General features: G+C 39.2%; 1 protein-coding gene across 1 annotated transcript in view; it reads left to right on the top strand.

Moving 5' to 3' along the window:
• sorcs3 (sortilin related VPS10 domain containing receptor 3) overlaps nt 1-19,614 on the top strand; it is a 275,394-nt gene that overhangs the window by 207,855 nt on the left and 47,925 nt on the right. Inside the window, exons 10-16 of the mRNA XM_034688917.1 lie at nt 5,105-5,251; nt 9,307-9,409; nt 10,709-10,785; nt 11,852-11,943; nt 13,127-13,234; nt 15,241-15,358; nt 15,435-15,568. Coding sequence (XP_034544808.1) covers nt 5,105-5,251; nt 9,307-9,409; nt 10,709-10,785; nt 11,852-11,943; nt 13,127-13,234; nt 15,241-15,358; nt 15,435-15,568 — 779 coding nt within the window. The remainder of the gene's footprint in view (nt 1-5,104; nt 5,252-9,306; nt 9,410-10,708; nt 10,786-11,851; nt 11,944-13,126; nt 13,235-15,240; nt 15,359-15,434; nt 15,569-19,614) is intronic.

Raw genomic sequence — 19,614 nt, 5'->3', positions numbered from 1 at the left:
AGCTAAAAGAGACTAAACTGGGTGAATTGCAGATTGCAGAATTACAAGCTGATACATTTACTTGTGTCGTTTAACACTACTCTTAACTCCTTTAACATTACCCATGCTCATTTGATCTGTTGTTAAAATCAACATGTTGATAGGTTACAATTTGGCTGGAGTTATTTGAATGAAGCAGATGCAGCTGATCAGTTTCCCACTTTGCTTCACATACAAACCCTTGCTGTAGAGTTTGGTAACACTTGCTTGTCTCACAGGTTTGCATTACAGGCTGTGTCCATCCATCTTCCTGACAGCAGACGTACAGTATGAAGAACATGCTTAATGGGGCTCACTTCCATGCACCTCTGGACTTGTAATGACCTTGTTAGCTTACTGGATAGCCTCTGTATGGGTTTGCATTAGCATTCATAGCAGGGAGGTAGAATTCTCACATTCTCTACTCCCTGTTGAACCCAGTTTATCACTCCCACACTGGCAGGTGTGACTGAAAGAGTAAAGAAAGTGAGATATTGGCCAGCAGCAGTGGCAGCAGTATGGTAATTAACAATGCCATTACCTCTCCGGCACAGTATGTGGTGTGTGAATGTGTGTGTGTGTGTGTGTGTGTGTGTGTGTGTGTGTCTGTGTCTATAGCCCCCATTACCATGCAACAGTAGTTAAGGCATTTCAGCATGCAGCATGGGATGATAAGGCATTTTCATTCTGTTTGTCAGGCAGTCACAGCTCTGTTCCTGATCAGAACCTAAACAAGAGATAGATGATACTCTGATGTTTCCGATATATCAGACCCATTACACAAGAGAAGATATATGCTGCGGAACTCATCCCATTTATTGCTGTTAGACTTTGACAAACTACACCTCACAGACCTAATGTTCTAGAAAGAAGAGGCAGCTCCAGTCAGACCAGAGGGGAGACAGCACAGTATGTGAAAGTTGTTTTGTTCTTCCTCTCAGAAGTCTTGTCTCCTCCCATAGGGCCTTTATTCTCCTAGCACACTCCTCCCTTGAACCAATTATGCTATTTCCACACTGAAAATTGCACAATTATCTCCTAATTTAGAAGGATTATTTTATTGTCAATCAGATTGGATGAGGGCAATTTCTGTAATCAGGAGGCTTTGTTGTGCAAACTAATTTTCACTTGACATCAGGGCTCAGTATCACTTGCTAAAGCTCCCATCAGTCTACAAGGTGGTTTAGCAGGTGGCTCTAATAGTTATCACTCTGATTGGCTGCGCTTGATGGCATCAAGAATAATTTATCCCCTCTCACCTCGCTAGGAACTGCTTTGAATGATTGATTGGAGACGTGAAGTGGAGTGTTTGTCAGTGGAGGGTGGTTTATGATTAGGATGATGCTGGCACTTAGGATGATGTGGCACACTTTAACTCTCAAAGCTGTGATTTAACAAATGAACCCTATATTAGATTGTAGAATGCTAATTTGCTTCAGATTTTATAATCGACAATCCCTTGCTGGTCAATAAAAATGATACATCTTCCCTGAAATGTCCTGTTGTTATGTTGGCAGCAACGCTGACCTATTGAGTGATGGGTCTTCACTCAGGGGTGCTACCTCTGAGTTGTTTATCATAGATTTGTAGGCTACTTTAAGGGAAATTGACTTCATTCTTTGAAACACAAAAAAGAATGTTTAGGATAAAGCAGTTTGTATTTATGAAGGTGATACATTGATTTAGGAGTCAGTATAATTAAGACCTTTTTGAAACCCTAATGTTTTTTAATCTAATTCTCTCATAACTCTTGTTTCTTTTTGGTTGTGCGCTTTTATCCGATCACTAATGTTTTCAGAGTACGCTATAGATTATCTTTGTTCTCATAAATCAATGTTTTTTTTTTTTTTTTTTTTTATTCTTTATTTGGAATCACATGAGTTCACAATTGTACAAATTACTTTTGTTACTTGTCATCTATTGTGTTCCACTTTGTTTTTTTAATGTTACAAGACAGAGCTCAATAAAAACAAAAACAAACAAACAAAAAAGAAACAATGACATAACATGGGAAATCAATATGGTTTTTATTTATATTTTTTGTGTAGGTGAGTGTTTGTTTTTCAGTTGAATATCTAACTACTCTATTTATAGGTTAAATCAAATTAAAATAAAAGCTGCAGGTAACTAGCACATAGTTCTGTAGTTAAAGCTGAGAGAGACATCTTTTTTAGCAATAGTTAGATTTGTATTTATTCTTTATTTAGGGCCAAAGTCTGGATTAATATGCAGAAACAAGCTAGTTTTTAACTTAAGTTCAGGTATGCCGTATTCCAGCAGAATTGGGCTATACCTTTTTGTGAATGCTTGTATTTAAGGTTGACTGAACTTATTTTGATGTATAGCAAATAAATTATAAAAAATCACATCATAAATAAACTACTTTGTTAACACAGTGATCCAACCAAATCAACAAGCATATAAGCAGGTACTTCTCTAGTAATATGCCGAACAATCAAACACACATGCACACACTGTCTGGCACAACAGTCATTGCTGCTGGTGCCCTCAGTAGCAATCAGGTAAATGAAATGCCAACAGGTAATGAATAGCCTGCTTACACATGTATTTATTTTTGTGTAAGATAGATTGACAGGCTGGGTCTGTTTGTGCTTGATGTGTAAAAATGCAACCCTGCAACATGAATACATTACAACTACAACTATCTGAGATTCTCAGACAAAGTTTTTTGCACTTTCATCTTTTATCTTGACCAGGAATAAAGTAGTAACAAACTGTTCATTAATGCATTAATCAGTCGAAAGCAACATTATAATTCTGATAATTGATTAATCATTTTGATCCTTTTAATAACAGGAACACCAATCATTCTCTGTTAATGGTGTTTATAGAGGAACACTTTGGGAAAAAGAAAGTTCTTGCTTGCTAACTTCAGATGGTAGCCACTGATCATGTAATGGAAAGGAATCCACTGATCTCTGATTTATTAAAAAAAAATCCTTTTGTAAATTGTAACATAAAGTGAGGGTTTTGAAGACTATCTGTCTCTAGGTCTAACGAAATTGTGTCGTGTTCATCTCTTAAGTGCACTTGGTTATTGCTTGAGCATCACTGAACCTGCTGTTTTTAACCATCCTGTTTTTGCCAACATCTTTGTCTTATACACTCTTGTATTAATATTGCAAAGAGGAAAGAATACCACCAGGAGTACTCTCTGTGTTCTTGACATGTATTGGTGCTATATATACATATAGAGGAAAAAGTATTTAAACGTTTGCGTTGAGTAGAATGTTACAAACAAACAGATTCCAGTCAAGGAAAGGGAATATAAAACAGCCACAGTAAAACCATACAGAGAATAAGTTTGCAAAGAGTAATGACTATTCAATTGAGTTGAAAAAAATAATTGCAGCTTTATTGTTACATAAACTAACTTTGCAGTAAACACAAATGATTGTATTTTCTTTTACTTATGTGAGAGCATGCAAGGTGTATTTTAAATTGAACTGAAAAGACAGTTGAAAAGGCACTATTGAGCTTTGATGTGCTGTAAACACTGACCAAACATGCCCCCTCCTCCTGTCTTCCATACTGTATGATAATAGGACAAAGTCAACAAAGTGCAGTGCTGCATATGGTCTCAGAAAACAGAGATGTTTGTTTTGGAAAAAAAAACTAGGATATCTGAACGGAGGTTCAGAGATGCTGTGTTAAATTATATGATTCCAACGAGGCTATGTGGAAAACTTTAGGGCAAAATGTCTCCAGCAAGCTTTTTTGGGCTGTTTTCTTGTTATTATGTCTTTCTTTCAGTTGTGTCAAAGTTAATGTGCTGATGTCAAATTTATCATTAAGACAGAAGAGACTGAACTGCATCCTGCTAATCAAGAGTGATAAAACACAGAGTGCAGAATCAGAAATCGGTCTTCAACAAAGCCCTGTAGTAGATTAAAAGCATAAAACATCATATCTTTACATTCCTACTTGCATGTCATAGCCAACGTTATGACTCATGCTCTCTGCGTTTGCACTGTCTTTGATCGCGTGTTGCAGCAAAATTCCTTTTCTTTTCCTCTCTTTTTTTAGCTGTCTACTCACTTGGCACTCAGAAAGATGCTGAACTGATTTGAATCTTCATGACAAAAGGCAGCAAATGAGCAAATCTCCTAAAAGTGTGAATATTCCTTAATGCAGCAGTGCTGTGAGTAATCTGAGCTGTAGAGAACAGATCTTTGTCTGCGTCCTTCACTTCAAGAAAGTAGAGTGTGGGAGGTGGGAGTGATGGACTGAGAGGGATATATGCTGGTAGAGACATGACTCTTGTTTGCGTGCAGGTGTGCGACTGTGAGTGATAGAGGAGGCGGAGGAAATAAATAATTACCGCAATGATTGACAGGTCCGGTAGGATAAGGATGGAGAGACCCTCGTTAGCAGCATCCATCCCGAGTGCCATGTTTCTATGACAATGTCAGATGCGCTGCCTATTAGTGCCACTTACACTGACGAGACCCTGCAGGGAGGGAAACACATCCAACCAAAGTGCCTTGCTATGGTTACCATTTGGAGTGACTCTGTTTTTTACATTGCATATCACGCTTTAGTTGGGATGAGGGATGTTTAATCCCTGAGAGACAGCTAGCAAGGAGGATCTTTTGGAGAGACATGTATAAGTTTGTTTTAATGTGTTCGCAGTTGTGTGTTTGTCTGTGTGTCTATGTATTTGTGCGTCATCATGTTGTGTATGTTGAGAGATTCAGAGTGACTGTGAGAAAAACAGACAAGGTGTCACTTCCCTGCAGTCATCATTTTGTACTGTCTGGATTGCTGAGATGTGTGAGGATACAATTACAGATAGCACTTAGCTCAGACTAAAAAAATGCAGCTGACTCTGCTGATGGTGTCTGCCAGTCTGTCAGCTCCAGCAAGAGAGGATAAGCACAACATTTGCATTTAACTGAGCTGGTGTCGCAAAGATTGCTGCCTCAGTGCCAAGGATGCCCTTTCTGATGAGGGTGCTGGGTATGCCTCTTCATCTGTAATAGGGAGCTAAACTGTTGCAGGATAGATACATATAAAATGATCCTTACTAATGTTATTTTGGAACCTGATTTGTGTCTGTGTCTAGGTGGCAGGAATCAAAGGCATGCTGATCGCTAACAAGAAGCAAGACAATCAGGTGAAGACGTTCATCACCTACAATAAAGGCCGGGACTGGAGACTTCTGCAGGCTCCCACAAGTGACCTGGATGGGAATGACATTCACTGTATACTGGTAAGATGCTTTGTAAACCAATAGATTAAAAGATGAATATCAATACGAATTTGGAATAAAGGGTAATTTATGACTTGTGGATTGCTGTTTGACACCACTCTGTAGCCCTTCCACTGTTACAGACAATGTGAAAGGGGCTTCTGTGTTTTTCTCTTCTCTCCTCAAAAGCTTTTCCAAACATTCAGCAATGATGAATGTGATCAATGCACTTTTTAAAACTGATTAAAAGTATTTGGAAAAAAATATATATTTTTCAAACCAGCTTATGCACAATATACTTGGGGCGGCAGTAGCTCAGTCCATAGGGACTTGGCTTGGGAACCGAAGGGTCGCCGGTTCAACAAAGTTTGGCAGGTGGACTGGTAGCTGGAGAGGTGCTGGTTCACTTGCCTGGGCACTGCCGAGGTGCCCTTGAGCAAGGAACTGAACCCCCAACTGCTCGGGGTGCGCTGGTTGATGGCAGTAACCTCACTCTGACATCTCTCCCTAAGCATGTTCACTGCATGTGTGTGCACTGTATGTGTATACCAAAAAAACTGTAAGTGTAGCATGTCTTTCTTCTTCTTAAAAAGGAAATAAAAGACAACCTAACATGCAACCTTTGTCAATGTGCTGACAGTGAAGTCTGACACCCTGTTCCCTCTGACTCTTCAAATATACAGTACCACTCGTGGTCCTATACTTCAGAATGTTACCATACTGTAGACACCCCTCCATTGTTAGTTGTATTGAAGTTTCAGACATGCACAAACTATTAAAATGTGAAACAGACAGTCTGGATAAGTTGAGATACAAGACCTCACTGGTTATGTTTGGAAAAAATCTGGGTTTGAGATAGAGCTGCTGAGACGGAGTCAAAACTGGCATTGTGATATATTTTGCCATGGTGATATATATTACAATAAAAAAAACTTTAAGATACCACACCATATTAATGCATTACTTTTTTTAAGTACAACTTGGCCTGCACAATATGAGGAATAATATCATCGCCGTCAGGCAAAAACCTCATATCTCCATGTTTGATGTTTTTTTTATTTTTATTCTTTTTATAAATTAACAGTACAAAAAAGTGCACAACAGCTATACGTCTGTTTTGATCATTTCTCTTTATTCTGACAGAAACTGAATACAGGATTTTCATTTCATCACTAAATTGGCACCAATCAATCTGAGGATAGTTAGCCAAGCTTCATTGGTCTGCATCAAAATACTGTGGAGGCATGGCAGTTTCACCCAGCCCTGAATGTACTAATACTGACCGAGAAGCATTGTTTGTTTGCTGAAATAGGAATTATATAATATCAATATATATATTTTTTGATAATTCAGACCTTTACAATGTGTGTATTGCTAATGCTTTTAGTGCAATAACAATAAAGTCATGGTATATTGTGCTAATATATGTTTTAACACACAGGAATGGAAAAAGTGATCACGTGTAGAAGAGTTAAGTATTTCCCCAATGGACTTTCACACTCATCCTACTATGTTACATGACTTCAGCATCCCATCAAACCAATAAGCCAGAGCATGCAAAAATGGTGCTAGTAGGTACAAAAAGTGTGAGTTCTGAATAAGTAGGGCCACTGTACAGACCCTTGAATTAAGTATTTTAAGAGTCAGGAGGGTGTGGACTGTAAACACTGACCACTGGACTCATTAAAACAAATGATTAAAACATACTGACAGTGATTGCTTTGTATTGTTAACGGCTTGACAAATGTTTCCCTGTTTACAACAACAACAACAAAATATCCTGTATAATAGTGATAAATTCAGTACAGGACATCTAGTATCTATAAATCTATAAATCTAGTGATATTGGCTTTATCCAAGGGAGAAGTTCCGTTGGCTGGTGGCGAGGCTTTCAGCAGTGTGACTGCCCCCTGGTGGCTGGCTGCAGTATAGGTGAAATAATCCGCAGTCAAACTTTAAAAAATAAATACACGTTGTACGAATGTTTCTCATATTCGTATGCTGTGGTGATATGTAGTTAGCATTTGACTGTTACCACTTAGGAATAAAAACAGTCTGCCCTTTATTTGGAACGTTTTTCACTGACCTTCTGGGAAAATCCAGCACAGCCACTGGACAAAATTAATTGATCAACATAAAAAATATTCTTGACCCCTCAAACCCAGGAAATTTTAGCAGCACTCACAAATAAATATTTATGTCAAGATTATTTTTCATAATCAGAGACAGTGCCACACCTTGGTAAATGGAGAGGTGTAATTTTTTATGGCTAATACTAATGTTAAAATGATTGGTAAATCATTTATAAGCCATTGATATGGCCATTAGTACTCCACCTTTCACACCCTTAAAGCTCCTGGAAGGAGTGTTTGACAGGTTATAAAGCAGATTGAAATGATGAAATACGCACTATAGAAACTGCATATGCCTAAATGATTAGGCAGATATGGGGCCGTCAGATTCAGATACAGAGCATGTGTTGCCTCTGTCTCATTCCTCATTAGACAGCTTCCCTGCCTCTCAAACTAAGTGAATGACTGTTTGGAGGAGTCATGTTTCAGACATTAGGGGGACTTCTTGCTGTTTAAGAGGTGATTTCAGGGCTTACAGGTTCCTTGTGATTGCGCATTCATGTGACATTTTAATTACTGCTGTGAATTCCTTTTCATTACCCGGTTCAGTCCCGCTGCCCTTGATGTCCTTACACCAGTGACACGCTGTCTGCTGCAGAGATGAAAGCAGACACGTTTTTTTGTTTCTGCTCTGTGAACAAATGTAATTGTCTTCTGTTGTGTGCATGCCCCGGAGACTTGCCGTCATACTTTAATGCAAATTTCCTCCCTCTTTGTATTAATGACAGATTAAACACAATTAGTAAAACTTATGAAGGCACAGTTGGTGCTCTTTGTAAGACAAATGAATCAAGCTTGTTTGCGATGGTTTTGTTTTTGTGCTAACATTTTTTTCTGACCCTTTGTTTTACATCATTTTGTAATCCTAATAGATGGAACTGTATCTGCTCAAATATCTGTTTGAAAGAACACTTAGCTGTATCACATCAAATGTACTCAGTTTATCTGGGTGACTTGATCTTGCCAACTTTTCTTTTAACCATGTTTTGGGTTTCACTTGGGACAACTTTCCCACAGTTTTTGTTTGATACTTCTTGAAACAGGAGATGTGTTGGGGTTTACAGTATAAGTGTAAAATTCTTGATGTATAGGCTCCTTGCATCCCAGGGAAAGCATGGCTATAACCTTTTCATACTCAATGTCCCCATGGTGAGAGTCCTGGCTTGCTGTAAAACATGTTGATTCAGTATTCCCTGTTGTCGAGCTGGTCTCCGTGGGCCTCGATCTGTTCACCGGGAGGTTGCTGAGTGCAGTTACTTTGTCCACTCACACAGCAACAGTTCTCATGGCTGCCTCCAGCCAACAATCCCCCAAGGGTCCCCCAGCCACAGGCAAGAAAGCCTTTTTCTGTGACAGTCCAAAGCTCCTGTGCCAGTAGTGCACACCAATACTAACCAGGTTCTCAGAGGTTCCACTCTTTCTGCTTACTGAGCTGACTAGCTAATGGCAATGAGTAGCAATTTGACCATCTGGAAACTGTATCTCACTGAGAGTACATGCTGACCCAAAATACAATCCAGCTGCAATTGAACAAAGTTTTGCTGTTGAACTGTAATCAGAGAGAACTACTAAAACACTCAGCTCATATGCTGTCTTCACAATGCCTGTAGATCTTAGTCCAACAGCAATGTCAAATCATGACCGTGCACCAGCTCAAACTTTGAGCATGGCGCATGACATGTAACTTTTACTAGTAATACATCATAATTATGTTCAGGCAACAGTGTACTCTTTTTTGAACACTTATAAAACAAGGTTGCTTGTCAAATGTATTTAGCGAACAGTGTGACTTATCAACACTGACAGACATTAAATTACTTTGCAATGTTCAAAACATCATTAAATGCCAAAACAAACCTGAGTGGGGCTTTAAATGAATAACAGTTTTCAAGTGAGTATTCACATCCTTGTCAACCTACGACTTTTTTTTTTCTTTCTCGGCAGCCTTTCTGTTCACTTCACCTCCAGCTGCAAACATCGGAGAACCCGTACCTGTCAGGAACAATCTCCACCAAGAACTCTGCACCGGGGATAATAATCGCCACAGGTAAGACAAATTACTCAACACAGGTTCAATACAACAAGACAAGTACGTTAGGTAGGATATCAGTGGCTTTATCTGAAGTTGTTTGGCTCTCAGTACGTTGAAGTGAATATTTGCATTTCAGACGATGAAGGACACTTTAGATGAAGAGTTTTGTTCTGATACCAGTAACCTTTATTTATTAAGCACTTTTATTTTTAAGTGTCTAACCAAGGCTGCAAAAAGCCCGACATTAAATGGGCAGGTTTTGAATAAAAAAAGTGTTGTAGATATGATTATGTTTTGAGGAAATCATTGAGCTATATATAACTCAAATACAGCTAAAAGTTATACATTCAACACACAGTACAATCAGGATGCTGATCCTTCTGGGAAGCTTCAAGTTAGCAGCCCCCTCTGACATAGCATCTCAGTCCACAAGCAAACAGATAGAGAGTCACACAGTTATATAAGATAACAGTGACAGTTTATGCAGTATCAGTGTTCCTGAAATTATACCTACAAACTGGAAACAAAGTCAGAGAGATGAGTTAAGAGAGAAAAATCAAATGTTTTAGCCCAAGTGAAGTGTCAGCAAAAAAACTCTGCCTCTGCTCTGTGAGCTGTATTTTGTGTGTGCTGTGTGTTTGCCTTTAGATCTGTCTGTTTTGTCTTTGGTGTGTGAGAATGCTGAATAAACATACATTTCTGCTGCCATGCTTACACAGTGTGTCTCTGCTGGTGTGTGTGTGTGTGTGTGTGTGTGTGTGTGTGTGTGTGTGTGTGTGTGTGTGTGTGTGTGTGTGTGTGTGTGTGTGTGTGTGTGTGTGTGTGTGTGTGTGCATGCATGTGTGTATTCCTGGCCGTAACTTTGCTTTGGCACTGTGATTCACTTTGCCCGCTGCGCCTTTTAAGACGTCAGCTGGTGCAGAGATCATCTCACCAACATGACAAACACCATCCAGATCAAACACATGCTTATTTACTGAGCTGTGGCCAACATCATAGAGGAGGATCAACAGGAGAAGATGCTAGTTCACTCAATGCTCTCATGCAGGAAAATATCTTTGGAGGAATTGCATTGTCAGAGCCACAGAGACATCCACCTTTCTCCATATCCCTCATTATGTTGCCAATCTTTTCTGTATTGTCCTTGTGAATTGGGAGACGGATCTGGGAACAAAGCCAGAGAAATGGATTGATAAATCCCAGACAGGGGGTGATTGGCAGCCTGCATTTAAAGCACATATGGCCCTTTTATCTGTGTGATCTCACTGCAGTTTTGTTGTGTCATATTTTCTGTTGGCATTTTTCCCTCTGCAGGAAATATTGGAGCCGAGCTGTCCTACAACAATGTTGGCATGTACATATCATCTGACGCTGGCAATAGCTGGAGACAGGTGAGCTCCACACTCCACAGATTTACACCAACTGACAGATTTGTAGAACAGTTTGAAAAATTGACATAAAAGCAACCAGCTTTCAACTCTATATTGTTTTAGTATGTCTTTTTCTACAGCTAAAGTATGGCTGCTTTACACATTTTTTAAGTGTTTTAAAAGTTTAAAAAAATAACTTCAAAAAACAAAAAAATAGATTTTTAAATAAATATAAGATTTTTTTCAAGCTACAACATTTTTTCCCCATGTCGACGTGGTATAAAGGGCATTGGAACGAACCAGTGGAGTTCCTAGCTGTTCCAACACCTGTGACTAACTGACATTGTGTTACCTTTGCACAGAACACAAACTGTAATCCCCTGTATGAGAGGACACTAACCCGTAATTCCCCAGGGGGCTAAAATATGGTTATTAAAAGATCAGTGATATTGTCATTAGTCGTAATTTTTGTCCCTCTCCGAGTCACTTGAAGATGGCTTCTCGTTGACCATCTCAAAGCGATGAATAAAACTATCACGAGTACAACGTTCCTCCTCTAGCTAACAAGCTAAACAAATGAGAGCTGCATGTAATCTGCAGGGGAGCTCTATATCGTTTGGCTTCCTAGTCAATGGACACCTTTTGATATACAGTACAATCTATGGTGTAAGGGATTTCAGCACTGGTGCCGTTTTAGAAAACCAAATGGCTCAGTCCACGTCTTGTTCTGTGCAAGAAGAAGAGTAACTAAAGACTTTAAAGTTTGCTTAGTCAAGCTAGAAAGCAACTAAGTTTGCAAAACACTGAGAAACTAAGAGCAGATAACCACAATGTTTTATCACTTTCTTACAATACTAATCTGAAGCTTGATGTTTTACAAAAATCCCCATCATACATGTTCTTCTTATTTATAAAGCATGCCTCTTGATCATGTTGACAATCATACTCACTATACTGAAGATTTTTGATGGGTTTAAGTCAAAGATCCTTCGCCTTTCTCAGTTTTTGGAAAACATTCAGTGCCTTGAAAATGTTCACTGGTGAAAACATCTGTCAGTGCTGTAAGGATGTCTGTCTGTGTGTTTAGATATTTGAAGAGGAGCACAACGTGTGGTTTCTGGACAAAGGAGGGGCCCTCGTTGCAGTCAAGCAGCCATCTGTGCCAACCAGACACTTGTGGTATGTCCATTTAGGAAACTTTTGGACTCTCTTCCTCTCTCCAATTGCTTTTTTCAATTTTCCACAGCTATTTTTAGATTAATTTGACCCTTGTGGTCTCAAAAAAAAAGGAGCTTCTATATATTATATGTGAAACTTGATCCATTTAGCGATGCACTTTGACGGTAGCCTTTGGAAAGATAAATTTAAGACATCTTTTTTTCAAGCCACTTATCATTAGCAGCCTGCAGTCAAAGCCTCCTCCCCCCTCTTTTAGTGTTTTCATTAACACATTGCCTCCTCCTGCCAAATCTGGGGCCTTGCTTTGCCTCAGTGCAGGCTAATCCAAGTGAGACCAGATCTGTTCTCCAGTCGCTTTTGCAACAATTCTGAAATTAGTTTTAGAGCCAGTCAAGTGTAGCCTGCTGGGTCTTTGTCTCCTAACCAATTTAAGTGTGATGGCAGAGGAAGTGAAAAAAAATGACAGATAGAAAGAAGCCTGTGTATCTCCATAGACACTGTACAGCAGCTATGGAGCGGTGTAGCTCTCTAAGCCAGTGTTCAGTTAAACACTTCCGCGGCCTGAATCTCATAATAGGTGCATGTCAACGCTGTTTCTGTTGTCAGTGCTTTTAGCCAAATGAAGGCAGTGGGGGGTTTTGGAGTCAACATGAGAGGCTTTTCTTTCTTCCACACACAGGCTGTGTCACACTGAGGTACTCCTAGTTGTTCTCACTTCAGCACCGATGTTGATAAGTTGTCAGAATCAATAGAGCCCGGGCCCCTATGATGAAAGCTGTCCAATTTTTCTTTGCTGCCTCCTCCTCACTGCAGTTTTGTACTGAGACATAAAACGGTTCTATTCTGGTCTTGTTTTTTTCACCCCTGTGTAGACTTCACTCAGGACCAAAGATGTCGCTCTTTTTCTTCTTGACATCTGAATATAGCTTTGGGCATCTTTGCTTTGATAACCAGACAGACTGTCTCTTAAATATCCTTTTAATGCTCCGATTTTTTCATATTTACCCAAAGCTACTGTAGCTAATTGCACTGAGACTCTGAGACTTGTATGTTAGGACAAGCCAGTCATCCTGATCCCAACCTAAACCACCCCCTAGACTGAGCCCTAATAGAGAGTGTCTGTTTCCGTGCCATCGCTGTTGCTGGCTTTGTGATGGGAATGCTTTCTGACACACACACACAGGATCAGCTTTGACGAGGGAAGGCAGTGGACCCAGCACAGCTTCTCCGCGGTGCCTCTGTTCGTGGATGGAGTCTTGGTGGAGGCCGGCGCCGAGAATCAGATCATGACGTAAGTCTAGAAAATCACAAAAACAGGCAAAGTACACGAATAAAGGTGATGATTTCTCCATCCTTTACAGGGGGGGTGCTGGCTGAGAGAAAGGTGAATGGCAGTGTTCTGTTTTCTGTTCAGCCCCCCGGGGGTTTTCTCACAGCAGAAAGGCGAGACGAATTGAAGACCTTTAAAGAAGGCGTCCATTTAAAGCTCAGTGGTATTTAGCTTTTATTAAGCCACATGTATGAGTGGCAGGTAGTGGGACGTTCAGCCTTTTAGTCAGACCTTTATAGATATTTGGTGAACTGAAAAATGAGTTTGATCACAGTGAAATCAATTGTTAATGGGAAATCAAAGCCTCTGATATCACTGCTCTTTCTTCTCAGTTAGTCATAAAACCAGTAATAATGACTGAATAAGCAACATTAATTGATTGAAACCACCTTCTACTTACATTTATTAGGAGTTTTACACTTGACACTCTCCCTTCCAGACTGTGTGGGTGTGCTTTTTAAGATTTGATTGACAGGAACCAAACCACCCCCAAACTATTTCAAATTGTGTCTTCAACTCTGTTGTTAATTTGTATTTACACCCACACATATACTAAAAAAACAAAAACACAAAAAATACCCCTTACAAACAGTCTGTGTTCAAACCCATAGTTCTTGTCAGCAAAATGTTAATTTGTTGGGGTCTGACATAATTTATGTAAGAGGAAACAGAAACAGTTCTGATAAACAATTGTCTTTTTCTTTTACATATCTCTGCTTCCTTTAAGACATATGAAATAAGTTGTTCTCTTTTGATCCTGGATAGTTATTAGTATTAGTGAGAATGCCATTTTGTTGGAACTATCAGCAATTCAGACATCTGACACTCAACAAGGGGCAGTGTTGTGCATTAAACCATCTCATGTCTTTGGTGAGCATTGAACTGAAGGGCTCAATTTGCAACTTACGAACAAGAACGTAAGCTCACTCTAGAGACAGTGAACAATTGCTCATATGGCAGAGGTATGAAGTATTGCCAAGAGTTATCGAGCCTTGTGTTTTACGGCAGCCAAAGACGGATTCACAGCACCTGGCAAGCATTCAGAATGACTAATGGTGCTAGCAATTCAGATAACCCCGCTAGCAGTACTGTTAAAACCAGCTATTTTCTCTGTGGATTTCAATATTTGGTTTCTTGAAGCCAAATATTCAGCCAACAAGTTATAGTTATGTGTGCATTTCCAAGTTTTTTAGAGCAGCAGTTTTTCCTCTGGGAAGCTGAGGTGAGGGAGATTATCAAACTAAATGACAATAAACTACTCAGTATTCACGCATAATTCACTGTACATTTATTTGTTTATTAAAGTAGATACAAAGATATACAGGATGCATTTTGCACTGTGAAGCTTTAGCTAAATAACAAAGATGAAATATGTTAAAGAAGATAAGTGCGTTATAAGTCAAATACAGTGTTCTAAGCACACTTTTGTAGACCCATCTGTTTTGAGTTGTACTGCTTTATTGCGCACTATTTAGAGGTAGAAGTCATACTCATATGGGGTTTTCTTATATTTTCAAGTTGAAACCTGTCCATGATTCCATTGTAGCATTTAGTTTAAGTAATGTCAATGGTTGAGGACTAGATACTGAAGCGTAGGAGGCTCTGCTGAAAAGAGAAGCCAGGTCCGACTTAGACAAAAGTTAATGTGAACAAGTTAATTTTTTGGACTATAAACTTGAAATGAATCATTACATCTGTTTGAACTGCTCTTTGAGTGAGCTCTTTGTAAGTGAGAAGTTGCACATCACTAACATGGGTCCCATATGTTTGCTTTTTATGTAAAGTCAGTGAAAATGCTTTTATTCAGAAAAGGTGGCCGACTGCAGAAGTTAGACCCAAGAAACCATTTTGCGTTTTCTTTTACTGAAGAACTGTGTCGCTTTATATCAATTTTATCATCTCAATATTCCTTTATTACAGTTGTAAAATTGTGAATTTTACCTGAAGTTTGTCGTTTATCTCTGCAGCTTTTTTGGACACTTCAGCCACCGCTCTGAATGGCAGCTCATCAAGATCGATTACAAATCCATCTACAGCAGGAAATGTACAGAAGAGGACTATCAAACCTGGCACCTGCACAACCAGGTGAGAAAACCACAGGGCTTGTGAAATGTAACGGCATTCATAGAAAAAACACTCACAGTTTTTACTGTTCCATCAGGGCGAGCCATGCGTGATGGGACAGAAACAAATCTACATGAAGCGCAGGCCTGGAAACTACTGCATGCTAGGAAGAGACTACTCCAGAATCCTCTCAGCTGAGTCGTGTATTTGCCGAGCTCATGACTTTGAATGGTAAGAGGATGTGTGCCTTTGTACAATAGCTCCTTTCTTCATAATTGTCAGGGGAGATTATGCTTCTCCCCATTGTCTGCTGAAGGAGAGCTTCATTAACAACAGTGTCCTTTCAAATGAAGTGTTTTTCATTAATCTTTCAGGATTTCAGTATGTTGTTTTTTTAATTGTTTTCTGTGGGGTGGGTGCCAAATGTGAGTTGTAGTAACATTATGAAAGTGACTCAACAGGTCATTAACTTAAAGTCAAAGCTCCTGTTTGCTAAAGTAGAGGAAAATTGTTCTAACTGACCAAAAGTAGTCCTCCTGTAGGCATATCCTATTTTCAGGTGTTATCCACCAAACAATAAATAAGTGATGTAACAGACTGTAGTGGAATCGGGATGCGTAGGTGTCACTAGCAGCGTTTCCAACAATTCTTGGCTCCATGAAAGAGTTCACATTAAGCCATTCCACCAGAGCCAATCTTAAATGACCCATTAAAAGCTTTAAATAAATGTAACATTGTGTTACACTCTGAATGTTTGGGATCAATAATTAATACAGAGAAAGCATGGTATTTTCCCAGCATCATCTGCAGTAATATATCTTTATAAGCACATGCACAGGGAGGTATTCAATCATTTTCTGTGATGTCACACTCTTAAGGAACATTTTGGGCAAACATTTCATTTATGATAAGTTAAAGTAAACACTCAGGATTTTTATTACTGTATGTTCAGTTAGCATGTCTTTACAGTAATACTGATTCTGACATGGTTGGTGTTCGTGTACTGATTAAAACAACTCCTGCAGTAACTTGTTGACACAACCAGAAAACCAGCTAGCGGTAGCTAAATAATAGCATTACTTTTTGGTGGTGATTTAAGTGATCAAAGGTAAGTCAAGGGGAAGGTTAATTTTCAGTGTTGAGACTTGACAGTGAACTTTTGGAAAGGGAGAGAGAGTTTTACCAGTCTGAATGAATAACACTTAGCTTTGCTTTGATGATTAAGAAAATCTCGCCCTCCATCTCAAACTGCAACAATGTTGGCCCCACCTGATCAAAAATGCATATAGCTGTCCGTACTTGCAGGCTTTCATCCTGGCGGGAGTGTAAGGGTCAAGATTCTCGCCCAGACATACTATTTACACATCATAGCAGTGAAGTTCTGGCAAGGACTAGAGCAATTTAATTTGTGATGCTGTTTAATCACTGAGTTAGATATTTATCATGGAAAATATAAGAATAGTCTGGCGGTCAAAAGGACCTCTCACAGCCTTTCTAGTAGAAGTGGAATTCTGGGCCTTCAAGTGTTACTGTCCAAAACTTGAAGTTTATTTTTCTATCTCAGTTTTCTCTGTGATTATTAGGTGACATAATATACCATTTTCTGAAGAAATTGATAGTTAACAAGCCCATGATGGGGTTCTGTCAATTGTCCATTGGAGGCAGTTTTTTATCATCCAGTAACAATAACAATTTAAGACATAGTGGTGTGAAAATAGACTAACTCTTCTGCCAAACTTGTTTCTCACTTATCAAAATTACTATAACATACTGATCACTCTTGACATTCAATAATTGTAAATAATTGTAATGAATGTACCTTTTTACATCAACATTTTCCTCATTTAGTTAAATTGTACTTCAGACAGTTTTTTTTTTTTTTTTTCATTTTAGGCCCCAAACACACTAGAACGCCTATAAGAATCACCCCCATTGCCGTTTTACCACCCTTATTTACTTACTGATGTAATTAATCCCCAATAATGCTGGCCTGTACTGAAAAAACTGACAAGACTGGTTCTTGTGTTTTGTTTGTATTTCACATTGATCCAGCGACACATCATAAAGGGGATTTTGAAGACAAACAAACTAACAAAAATGTCCTTGAAGTTTGTTTTAGTTAAGGTATCGGCTAAACAGCACACCTTTCTATTGACTATCCAAAAATTAATTAACGTCTGTCTTTTTGTGTCTCTTTTTAAAGTAGGTATGCACAGCCTTTCGAGCAAAAATAAGCTTTAAAGTGCTGATCATTATTTTATAAAGGACAATTCAAACAAACAAAACAACAGACAATAAATGGAATAATCACTTACAGCAGAAAACCACAGTAAAAACAGAGCAACAAGAGAATAAACTCTTATAAGAAAAAAAAAAAACACAAAAGTGAATAAGTGCTGATATTTCCATGTCGATTGCCTTCATTTTAAATCACTGACTGCATTTAGTTTTCTATTACTAGCTACCAGCTGCAAGGCAAAAAACTTTGCTGTTTTCTGCTGGTGTTACTCTATATGACACTGTCGTCGACGTGTATTTCTAATCACTGTCTAATTGAAAAAGTTAAATTAAAGTTTGGGGTTGGTAGTCACGGAAGACTAGCATGAATATGAATGTAGCATTTCCAAAGGACTTCGTCAACCCCCCCAATTTATGCACAGGAGGTGGGCTGAATGGTTGAACAGGATTTAATTGGTTTCATATTTTGGCTCCTGATGGCCGGGATTGGTTGGTGTTTTCCCAGGTATACTCCGGCTGTAGATAGCAGCTTTTTTTCGCTCTTTTTTAAGAACACATTGGGGTCCGATCTACTAAAGGTTTGCGTGCATAAAACACGTGCAAACTTGATAGCGCGCGCAAAGCTGACGTACTAACCGGGAGCAACGAGGATTGCGTCTGTCAAATGAGCAAAATAGCACTCGCAAATCATTTAGTGTTTGCCTTCATGAATATGCAGAATACATGTAGATCATCAGAATGCGCAAAATACTGGGAGGAGGTGATGCAAATGTGATCATTTAGCACACACAATGTGATCTATCAAACCTGAAGCAGATAGCGCACGCTGTATTTGCGTCTATATTTAGCACGTTTGAAAGGCAGGTGCAAACTGGCACAGCGTTACGCACACTTGGCTGCGGTCACTGTAACGCTCATCATACCATCGCTTTACAACATGCCCGCAAAAGCTGGGCTTACAAGCATTACTAAATGTTTTAGTCAATCAAACCAAGAGAACAAAATAATAATAATAAAACAACACAAATTCAAAGCAGTTCAGCACCACGGATAGCGACCACATCATTCTGACACCCACTTTAACTTTTTCATATAATGAGAACACAGTAGGTCACTGTATCAACAGCTATAAAGTTTAGTAAAATTGGCACAGCGGCCCACAAGTTCACATACAAACAAAAAATCAATATGAAGTACTCAGCCTACTCACCACTGTTTGGACGAGCCTTAAGCTCCGTGGACTTGTCCACGATGCACTGTATGTCCATTTTCTTTGATTTGTCATTCTCAATAAATAACATGACATGTCCACTCAGTCTATTCTGTCCCATCGTGCTTATCAAGGGGTTTTTAGTTAGTTTTAACGTGAATGAGCGCTCACTGAGCTGCGCCAGGCAGCTCTGCGTAACTCCTCATCTCGTGCTTGTTCCCAGTTCCATTTAAAGGGGACATATCACGCTTTTTTCATCAATATATATTGGTCTAAGAGGTCCCCAAAACATGTCTTTAAAGTTTATGCTCAAAAAAACACTTTGAAATCAGATTGTGGTCTGCCTGAAAAGTCCTCTTCTTCATTCCTCATCAGAACACTCTGTTTTCCCTCTGACCACGCCCCCTCCGGAAGTGGATGTGCCTCGGCTCTCCAGCACGTTGATCTAATGTTTACATGTTGGCTGAATATACACGGCTGCTCAGAGATCGCGTTACTTCAACCCTCTGAATCTGATCCTGACGGAAAGGCGCCTGTAGCAGGACCTTTCTGAACGATTGGTCATAGATTTAGTGTTTCTTGTTGTTTTATTTATCAGTATGTAGACGTGTGTCTTGGTACACAGCTACGAACATGTAGCTATGTGGCTATGCTAACTAGCGCTAGCACTTATCCATGATAAATAAAAATCATCCACTAGATCTTCAAATCTGCAGACGTGGGGAGTAAAACCGACCTCTACCAGAAAGGCAGCAGGACCTTTCTGAAGGATTGGTCACAGATTTAGTGTTTCTTGTTGTTTTATTTGTCAGTATGTCGACGTGTGTCT

The sequence above is a fragment of the Notolabrus celidotus genome, chromosome 7, assembly GCF_009762535.1.
Source record: "Notolabrus celidotus isolate fNotCel1 chromosome 7, fNotCel1.pri, whole genome shotgun sequence".
NCBI classification, from domain to species: Eukaryota; Metazoa; Chordata; class Actinopteri; order Labriformes; family Labridae; genus Notolabrus; species Notolabrus celidotus.
Note: the sequence above shows the minus strand (reverse complement) of the source record. Positions and strands in the feature narration are given on the sequence as shown.